We start from the raw sequence: 10,866 nt of genomic DNA, 5'->3' as shown, positions 1-10,866 counted from the left end.
TCTCTCTGTCAAATAAATAAAATCTTTAAAAAAAAAAAAAAAAAACCACCTGTGAACACAAAGTTTCCAGCCTTGTTTGTCTCCAGTCCACTTTCCACATTACTACCAGAAAAGCAAATCAACTTAACCACACTTCACTCCTTTAAAAGAATCCAGCTATACTTCCTAATTGCCTACAGAATGAAGATCATGGCACCTACTTCTGTTTACCATTGTATCCCCAGTGCCTACCTCAGCACCTGACACAGAAAAGTGCTCAGTAAGCATCTGTTGAATGCCTTAAGGACCTCCATGACCAGGCTCTTGACCACCCCTCCAGTCATAACTGAGGCTTCCCTCAAGCCATCTTGATCTCCTACTAGCTCTTGAACTCGTCTTGCTCTTTCTTGCCTTCATGCTTTTGCACCAGCCATTCTTCTGGCTTAGAATGTTTTACCTGCTAGGGCTCACATCCTACTTTCTCTCACCAGCTCCATGTGGTAAACGCGGTTTCATCTCCACCAAGAGAATACTGCTGCAGTCCTCTCTCAACGCAGCCCCTGACCTATGATCAGTGCTCATTTTTCCTCCAGGATCAGAGGCTGAAGGCTGAGCTGGGATCAGAATGTATTGGTTTTCAGACTTGGGGCTGTGTGTGTGTGTGTGTGTGTGTGTGTGTGTGTGTGTGTGTTGTGTGTGCGCGCACGCGCGCGCACAAACTCATGAGGGTTTGAGACAGCAGGTATCAAATCTGGACTTGGGTTCAGCTTTCAAGGGTGGTTCTGCTATGATTTCATTCCCATTATAGGCAAAACAGGTGTTTGGGGACTGGCCTGGGTACCCAAAGGTTAATTATCCACACACCTCAATAAAGCTGCCCAAAAAAGATTATTTATCATTGTTTTTCTGGGGGGAAATAGTTTCCATTTGCAAATTGGAAACTACCTGAACGTTATTGCCAGTTACCATCTTCTTGCTTCTTTAAAAACAAACTCTTGAAAAAAAAAATTTTGGCCAAAACTCTATCTACCTCTGATATGGAAGCCATGCTTTCTTTTTTTTTTTCCCTTAAACAACAAACAGGCGGAGTTTTAAGGAACACTAAGTTAGTTATTCCGTGGTCCCCAGACTCCTGACACAGTCAACACATTCAAATAAGAGAGTGTGTGGTTGAGGTTCTGGGAAATACCTGGCCCAATGGTTCAGGATGATAATTTGTGAGATTCAAAGATTGAAAGCACTTCAGAAGCACCACTCCAGCCCCTACTTCCTCAGTATTGGCAGAGAACCTAATAATTTTGAAAAATGATGAAAGAAGATAAAAGCGAGGAAAACGAAACATGGCCCATGGTTAATGTCTATATCTTCAAATGTAATGCAGTTATTCAACTAATTTAAAATACCACTGAAGTGAGATGACTCTCTTTAAATATTTTATCACTAAGATGCAGTAAGATTCCTTAACATATATTACCACTTTTTCCATTTAATTACTGATCAAATGTGCTAGTTGAAAAGACTAAGATCTTGCCATACACCAGAATGATTTGTGAGACTAGAGCAAGCAGGCCTGTGCTATCTTCCTCTTGATTTTCTAAAAACTGTTCATGGGTAAAAGATGTTGACTCACTTGAATAGAACTTTCCTATTTATAGTGGTTAATACAGAAACCACACAGGATCCAGTCCTGGCACTGTAAACCTTTGAACACTACATCTATGAAATTCTGTTGTCTTTTTAAATTTTCAGTAACATTTCTCTTTGCTATACTTATCACATTTTCCGAAATATGAAAACGTTCTTCTTATTTTAAATGTTGACTACACGTGAAAAATTAACTCTGGTTCTATTACTTCAAACTATCCCTTTATTAGCAACAGTTGTGCAACGCTGTCAAGAGGAATTTTAAAGCGAAAGTACCAAATCTGGAGAGTAGACACATCTGTTTTACTTTGCAGTTTGTTTTATTGTTTTATTTCTTAGGCTATGAGTTCACAACTATCTTATAACTGAAGACTAAAGAAAAAACATATGTTGGTAAATCTGATTTCTGCATTTTTTTTCATTCAGGGGAAGTTGCCTCCCTCAGCTGTCTGCCAATAAGTAATAAATGGACTTGGCAAAAAGTTTATTTAAGTTGGCTTTATTAAGCCAAGAAAATACAGAAATCAAGTATGGGACAGGCAGAAAAATCTGTTCCTTTGAAGTCAATAAAAATCCATCTCCTTAATCCTTTTTTTATTCCAAGCAGTGGTGATTTTTCTCGACTGACTCACTGAGAACCTTGATTTAGCCAATCTGTCTTGCTTAGTTATCTTTCTTCTCCAAAGCTTTCCTAAAGAAGCATCCTTTCCCCTTGACAACCATCATCTTATATACTTGAATAGTGATGCATCTAGTTATAAACATTCTCTGGTTAATCCTGATCGAGACTTAAGAAACAGGTTTTTAATTACTACCCATATTTTACAATAAAAACAGCAATAGCTTGCAAGCTCTAACAAAAGGCACACAGAAATGATCAACAGCAGAAGGATGGCTACAATTTGATACCATATGTCTTTCCTAAGCCATTTCCATTCGACCTTCTGACACAGCCTCCTATGGCTTCTGCCTACTTACTCATCATGTCCATTACAGGAGAAACTTCAGGACTCCCATGTAATAACTCCTTTTCCATGCCCCAACCCATCTACTCACAGGTGCTGAGTCATGCAGAAATATATACATAAGAATGTATTCACATTTGACGACTTTGGGATTTCAAAAGGAGGGCATTATCTTGGTAGAACAAAAGCATGCACTGACTTCGTGACACTCAAGAGTTTGGCATCACCTAATAACATCTGGTTGTACAGAGTATGAGAAAAGGATTCCTTACCTAAACTAAAGAGCACCAAGAATTTCAGACACACAAACTCTCGTTGATCAAACTGTAGAGAGCGAAGCTTTACCACTAACTCCTGTGCATGACTCATGAGATTGTTGAGGGTGGCCCCGGCTTGGGACGCTATTATGGAATAATCCACCTGCAACACAGAATCAGTTGTAATGACTGTCAGAATCAGAAACAACAACAAAAAAGAATCAGAAACAAATATTTTATTTGCAATTTTTAGGAATTGTGGGTAAAATCAGATTGCACTATAGATTTATAAGAGGGGACATTGCCCATGAAGATGGTTTGAGACATGTTATGATTCTGAGATGCATCATAATTATGCTGATAAATCTAATCATTTTGATAAGCTTTGTAGGGAACAGATTTTGCCTACCTAAATTTCACAGGTATATGCCTTCATCTTTTTTCTATTGTGAAATTACATTATCACATAAGGTTAATAATTTTTAACTTTCACAAATCAGCTTAAAGAAAACTACACTATCAAAAAAAATTGAATCCAGAACAGCATGCTATGTGCACACGATGACATTAACTAGTGCATGAGGAAAGTGAAGGCAGAGGTATGTTTCCATTTTTATTTTATTAAGAGACTATGTTTTAAAGCAGTCATTGTCCAAGAATGCATGCTTGTGGATGATGAAAGAATCACATTTAGATTATTCTTTAGCGGGTCGCTTCCTAAAAAGCAACAACTACTATTTTCATTCATATGATTAATACATTTCTCTCTAAAGACAGCAATGATCTTCTTAAGAGGAATAATTTCTTGATATGGAAAACATAACAAAAAGGGCTTATTTTCTTCCTCATTAAAAAAAAAAAAAAGGTGCTGCAATGCACCAATCTTATTCAGGGGGACATAAAAAGTTCAGTTTATAATAATAAGTTAAGATGTTGGGATGGCTGTCAATGATGGTACTGGCTTTGCTGCTGCAATTATAGCATAATGGGAAAGCCCAGTTGGTACCTGATGCTCCCATCCTTTTTGTACCAGAGAGCTCTCAGGCAACCAGATACTCTTTCAGGTGCATTTAATATTTGCAGCAGCAGCAAATTTGTCTGGGAGGCAAGTCCTCATCTGCCACTCACCCGGAGCAGACTGTATTAAATTTTTATATTTATTGACATTTCATTACCATAATTGACTGCACTTGCTTCTCCAGGAGAAGGCACAGGGCTGCCTCCTAAGCAGGAGAACTAGTCCCTAGAGTAGAATTTGCAATTAAAAACAAGGCAGAATGGATTTTTTTTATTGTGTAAATATGATGAGTTGAATTTTCAGCTTTAACTAGAGAATACTGGGTGTACAGAAACCCTTTTTCAAGAGTGAGAAAAATTAGGAGTCAGTGGAAAGACGACCCCCAAAGGTGTCAATCAGTTTATGTAGAGTCAACTATGCATGAAAAAGGCACAGTTAATGTGTGTTCTAGGTCTGCTCTTGTATCAAGCACTGTCCTCCCTGCTTTGTCCATGTGCTGGCTTCTGTCCACTACATTTAAACATCAAGCGTTCTAGGAACTCCTTTGGTGTCTGTTTCAGAATGTGTGAAAGAAAGGGCCGGGACCCAGGCAACCAGAATCCTGAGCAGGAGGCAGAGAGGACAAGCAGATGAACGCGGTGGAATGCATTAGGATGATCTGCCTAGCCCCCAAAGGGATGTCTCAGCTTCCATTTTGCCAGTTCTCTTACAAGAGATCTTTCTACTCCAGGGAAGTTCTTCTTACTTAGAAGTGGTGCCTGAGCTCTCAATTCTTTAGCAACTATACATGGTCTCACTACACCCAGGTAATAATAGAAATCCTACAAACAGGACAGGTGAGTGAATGACAGCAGGAAGGCCCCACGGGGTCACAGAGGTGGAAGAAAACTGGGACAACACAGGAGATCTGGGCCAACGTGGCCACTTACAAACGAAGCATCTTGGGCGAGTCATATGGAGTCTCCATCCCTTGGTTTCCTGATCTTTAAATAAAGCAGTTAAGCTAGAGGATAATAAGGTGCCCCCCATTTCTGTGATTATCAGGAAATGAGAGTACTTGGGCTAATACTACCAATTTAAGCTAGGAATCAGCTGTTGAATGCACTGCAGCTGGAGCTTAGTATGTACATAGCACATTTTAATCAAAATCACAAGTGAAGCTTTCAAAAAGGAAAGTGCACTACAATAAACCACAAATATGTTGGTACTAATTAATTTTTCATAGTATAAAGTTAATTAAGTTTTGCTATGTGTATAGTTCTAACAAGTATGCAAGAAGTTCAAATACTAGAACGGCATGCTTGAAAATGTAGTAATTAACCAGAATCTCATTTTTTTAAAGATCGGTTAGTTAAAATTCGGTATGTGTACAGTTCTAACAGGTGTGTAATACTAAGTTCAAGTCCTAGAACTTTACACTTGAAAGTATAGTACATTATACCCGAAAGGAAGTGAAAATGTTTCATAAGATTCTATTTACTGAGAGACCTTTAGGGAGATGAACTTCAGGAAATCAATTGGCATACCAACAACTTTATAGCTATACATTTATTTACATGCTAATTTGAAAGCTCAAACATGCTTATTAAATGGGAGCTCCAATAACACTTCCTTCAAGGATAATTTATCAAATTGCATGGCTCCGAAGGAGGATAGGTGATTTATTCCTGAAACAGCACATAGATCTGCAACTTCCTTACATTTTATTACAAACATAATTATATTTTCATTGTTGAATGCAGAGTTTGTGCTCATTTTAGGAGCAGCTGGCCTTGTCTTTTATGTACTTAGTAAAATTAATTTATTGCTCTCTTACATGTAATCTTTGTGCCATTAAACTCAAGGCAGATATTGAAGAAATACTATAAGCTGATGTCCCCTTTGGATAAATTTCACTCATCATGAAGGTAGAAACAGTTTTAGCTAAATTGCTTTTAATTCTAATAACTGAAATTTTTGATGACTTGTACATTGTAAGATGCCTGTCATTTTAATATGATACACAATAATAGAAGATAATGAATAAGTTGCTGGTAGACCTATCCCTTAGGATGATGTTACAGGGGCTGTTAATTAGCTACAATATGCAAATACTAAAAGCGATCCCTCTTCAAAGGACTCTGTTGTTATTTTATATATATATGTATATATATATATATACACACACACAGATATGTTTTGTGTGCATATATTTTTAAAATACTTGATAGAAACAAATTCTTGTCATAACTCTAAGATGTTAAAAATATAGAACTGATATGATAATCCTGATATTACTGATATTAATACTAATTATTATGTGAGTTACTAACACTAATTAATATTACCGATAATTATTTCCTTTTTGCTTAACAAGATTATTTAACATATGCTTATATAGATGTCTGATTAAAAGACATAATGAATGCATGATGGCTGACCTTAGTTTTAAGAAATTTGGTGTGAAGCATCAAATCCTCATTTCAATACTGGGTAGTAGTGCCCTGGGCTGTTCTTTGCAGTGGGATTATTTCAACTACTCTAGATCTCAATGAACTATGAAGGGACTCCATTCTGCAAACATTTATTTAGCGAACATAATGTGCTAGGCACAATGCTAGCCATGGGACTTTTGAGAAAAGTTGTGCTATTTTATCTAACTTTCTTCTCTCTTCAAGCTCCAAGTAGCAGTTCCCTGGAGGTCCCCCTCACTTAAAAAAAATTCAGTCTAGTCTTTTTCTTCCTTCTCTGTTGTAACAAATGCATCACATTATTTACCATGAGATGCGTTCAGGAAGAAAATACCAGAATACTGGGTCAAGGAGTACCTGGGGCCTTGCATTCCTTAGTTTGTCTAGCAGAGTTGCTATAAAGCATTGTGTAGACAGTATATGCATGCTCAAGCTGACACAAAATTGCTTCCTGGGTTGCCTTTGTGTCAGGACTATAGTCCTGATATTATAGACTGAGGCATATTTAATAATACTATTTATTAATCTTAAAATAAACAGCATAGGGGCGCCTGGGTGGCTCAGTTGTTAAGTATCTGCGTTCGGCTCAGGTCATGATCCCAGGGTCCTAGGATCGAATTCCTCATCGAGCTCCCTGCTAGATGGGAAGCCTGCTTCTCCCTCTCCCACTCCCCCTGCTTGTGTTCCCTCTCTCGCGCTCTCTTTGTCAAATAAATAAATAAAATCTTAAAAAAAAAATACCGAGCATAAATATTTTCATTTGTTCTAGAACAAATCACCACAGGGCAGTTGAGAAAATTCTATAAGTAAACCTGGAAATTTTTTTTTTTAATATTTATTTATTTGACAGAGAGAAAGACAGAGTGCCCACACACAAGCAGGGGAGAGGCAGACAGAGGGAGAAACAGGCTCCCTGCTGAGCAAGGAGCTCAATGAGGAACTCGATCCCAGGACCTGGGATCATGACCTGAGCTGAAGGGAGATGCTTAACAGACTGAGCCACTCAGACACCCCAAACCTGGAAATTTCTAAAGAATGATTTGGGAGTACCGTATTTCTTCTGGTTGAGGCTAAAAAAGGTGGTGGAGTTTAGTTAAAGCTTAGTTAGTTTAGTTAAAGTTTTATCCAGAAATTCCTTGTCACTGCTCTCAGTTTCTATCTCCACCTGCAAAGGAGTCTGGTCAAATACCATCTCTGTAGAAATAAGGCACTTCCTTCTAGAACTGGAATCTGGACAGCTTCACATGCCCATCTGACTCCCTTTGCAGTTCCTCCTCTGAACCTTCCATCTTATCTGAACCCGTGTCATGCAGCTTACCTGTGAAAGTGCACAGTGCAAAGCACTATGCAAGGCTCGGGCATCACCGTCATTAGACGATAAATTACACCTCTTATCACCACTGAGTGCAGGACTGTGTCTAATTCCCCTCCCCGACATCTTTGATTTTCCTTCAATTATCAGGCCTTCAGAAATGTTTTTAAATTAAGTGAATCAAGTTGTTTTTCTCCTGTAGGTGAGTGTTCAGCTGCCCATAGGGGTATTTTACATGCTACCTTGAAATAATGTTTAATATTTTCACCATGGTATCAACATCATGACTTGAGGCTTCTACCATTGTTTCAAAGTTAACATTCTGCACAAATCTGTGGTAGTAGGTCAATGTGTTTTGGTGGCAGAGGAATTCTTTCCTTCACAAACCCAAGAAAACCCCGCATTTAGGAAGAAAACTCAACAAAAACAGTTGATTTAGGGTGGCAGCATTCTTCTTTCTAGCGTTTTCTTAATGCTGAAGTAATTTTAAAATGGTAATAATCATGTTAAAATACTTCTGAGGTTAAAATTTATTTTTACAATGTGTTTACAACATCACACCAAAAAATTTAATAAATAAATAAAACAAAGCCATTTAGGCTCAATAAAGAAATGAATGTCTTGCTGGGAAGTTCCACAGAAGCTGTCATGCACAGAAATTATACATGAAGACCCAGTGGAGAGACTATGGTGAAAGCAAGCTCTCTAGCATCTGTGAGATATACAGAAAAGCAGTATAGTATGTTGGTTAAGAACACAAACAATGGGGCACCTGGGTGGCTCAGCTGACTGATCATCTGACTTTTAATTTCAGCTCAGGTCATGAGATCGAGCCCTGTGTCAGGCTCTGGGCTCAGCATGGAGTCTGCTTGTCCCTCTCCCTCTGCTCCTCTCCTCACTCTTGCTCTGTCTCTAAAATAAATAAATAAAACCGTAAAAGAAAAAAGAAAAAAAAAAAAAACACGAACTTTGGAACCAGGCTTCCTAGATTGGAACATTCTACTGCTTTTATTAGTTGTATTTTGACCTTGCACGAATTACTCTACCTCTCTTTGTCTCAGTTCCTCATCTGTAAAATGGGGATGATAGTAATAATAAATAGTACCTTCTTCATAGGGCTGTTGACTTCATACAGTCAGCTTCATGTTAGCTTAGTTTTGATAGCTTCTAATTTTCATGTCTGCACTTTACAGAACTATTTGTTGTAATTCCTATTGCAATTCTCTGAAGCAGATTCCCCTACAATCCCCACTGGGTAGGTGAGGACCCTGAAACTTGAACAGTAAAGGGAGTTGCCCAAGATGGCATAGCTAGTAAGATTTGGAATAGGAACTAGAACACAGGTCAATTTGATTCTAAACTAGACCAACGTGTACGGTAGACACACACACACACACACACACACACACACACACACACACACACCATTTTCATACCAGAGAGCAAGCAGCCTGCACTGGTAATGAAAATATACTCTACCCATAGTTTGACTGCTGTTAGACTATATACTAAGAAAGAGGAAGTTCTCTCTCTTTTGGGTTTCTTCAACGACCTCCATACATTTTCCTTTTAAAAATCATGTTCTCCCTAGAGTGTGTGGGTGGCTCAGTCAGTTGGGCATCCTACTTTTGGTTTCAGCTCAGGTCATAATCTTGGGGTCCTGAGACCGAGCCCCACGTCTAGCTCCACGCTGAGCGCAGAGTCTGCTTGTCCCTCTCCCTCTGCTCCTCTCCCCGCTCTCTCTCTCAAATAAATAAATAAAATCTTAAAAAAAAAAAAATCCCCCCCCCCCCCCCGAATATTGCCCTACTCTTAGTCTTCACATAGTCTTTCCTTTCCATTCAGCATTACTTTAACAATCTTCTTAAAACTAGCATACTCCAAATAATTTATTATTGTTATTGTTGTTTTAACAAAAAAAATCTAGGTTTTCCCACACTTGCAGCCAGGGAGGTATTTACTGTTCTAAGAAAATTTTACTTAATATTTTCACCTACATCCCTGCATCTCAGGTTGGGGAGCAGTACAGCCCTACTACAGTGAAAAGCAACTTCTGAACGTCAGACCAGCGCTGGGGTCTCAGCCCCACCACAGAAAATGGGAAGGTATAAAAAGGTATAGATGAGTTGTGGAAACATGGTGGGGATGCATACTCTGGGTGTTGAGTCCAAGTTAACTTGTTTTAATTAACCACTTAGGTTACGATAGGGTGGTTCTACTTTGGTACCATGAGCTAATATTTATCATGCACCTAACATATTCAGCACTAAATAGGTGCTGGGGAGATGTAAAAATATGTCTATGACTCCACATTAAAATATCTTTCTCATTCTTTTGGAAAGGTTGCATGCTTTGTTTGGAAAAGTCTTCCTTCATAGCATTTCTTTTGCTTTTATTTAAGAAATTGCGGGATGGGGCACCTGGGTGGCTCAGGGGGTTAAGCTTTCAACTCTTGATTAAGGCTCAGGTCATGATCTCAGGGTCAGGAGACTGAGCCTGCTTAAGATTCCCTCCTTTCCCCTCCTCCCCCCCCACCAAAAAAAAGAAAGAAAAGAAAAAAGAAAGAAAGAAATTGCAGGAGCATTTCTCTACTTGCTAGATGGAATGCTACCCAATTCATAATCAATAAAGCCAACTAGATCCTCAAAAAAAAAAAAAAAAAGAATCGCAGGAAGCCCAGAGATAGATTCAAAATGTTTTGTCTAGCCTATTCCACAATAGATAATACAAGGTTTGTTCCATAATTTTCATAAATAAGAATGTCGTTATAATGAATCATTATGATTCTTGGATTGGATGGAAAGGGGTAGGAGAGGGGTTTGACAGAAATGTGACTCACTTTATGAGGGCAGGAGGGAGCTAGAAGACTCTGGGTGACAGGAAAGATGAAAGGGAAGAACTAGTTCTCCACCAGGGAGTTCTGTATTCTGTTGTGATGACAAAACATGAAGTAGCAGTAATTGATACTAAAGATGATAAATACCATCTATTTCTGACTGTTCTTGGTTTTGAAAATCAGAGACAAGAAATGCACTTTCTCTACTTTTTAAATGGTAATTACCTTTACCCAGGGGCAGCACTTAAGGCAAAATGAAATGTGAAATAAGGAGTATTTCTAAAGAGCAAGAATGGAAGTGCTTTGAGAAAGAACGGCACAAACCCATTTGATTTCTGAAACTCAGAATGAAATGAAATCAAATTAATTTGCGGGCTGAGGTTCCTTCTAATGCAGTTCCTAGTC

At 38.5% G+C, this 10,866-nt stretch overlaps 1 protein-coding gene across 7 annotated transcripts in view; it reads right to left on the bottom strand.

Moving 5' to 3' along the window:
- Positions 1 to 10,866, bottom strand: part of NR5A2 (nuclear receptor subfamily 5 group A member 2) — a 134,961-nt gene that overhangs the window by 50,614 nt on the left and 73,481 nt on the right. For all 7 annotated transcript variants that reach the window (XM_073884509.1, XM_073884510.1, XM_073884505.1 and 4 more), the window contains one exon: positions 2,861 to 3,008. In XM_073884509.1, coding sequence (XP_073740610.1) covers positions 2,861 to 3,008 — 148 coding nt within the window. The remainder of the gene's footprint in view (positions 1 to 2,860; positions 3,009 to 10,866) is intronic.

This window comes from Callorhinus ursinus, unplaced genomic scaffold (genome assembly GCF_003265705.2).
Source record: "Callorhinus ursinus isolate GAN/ISIS: 27379988/994484 unplaced genomic scaffold, GSC_fseal_2.0 scaffold57, whole genome shotgun sequence".
Lineage (NCBI taxonomy): Eukaryota > Metazoa > Chordata > Mammalia > Carnivora > Otariidae > Callorhinus > Callorhinus ursinus.
This window is presented reverse-complemented; position numbering and strand designations above follow the sequence as displayed.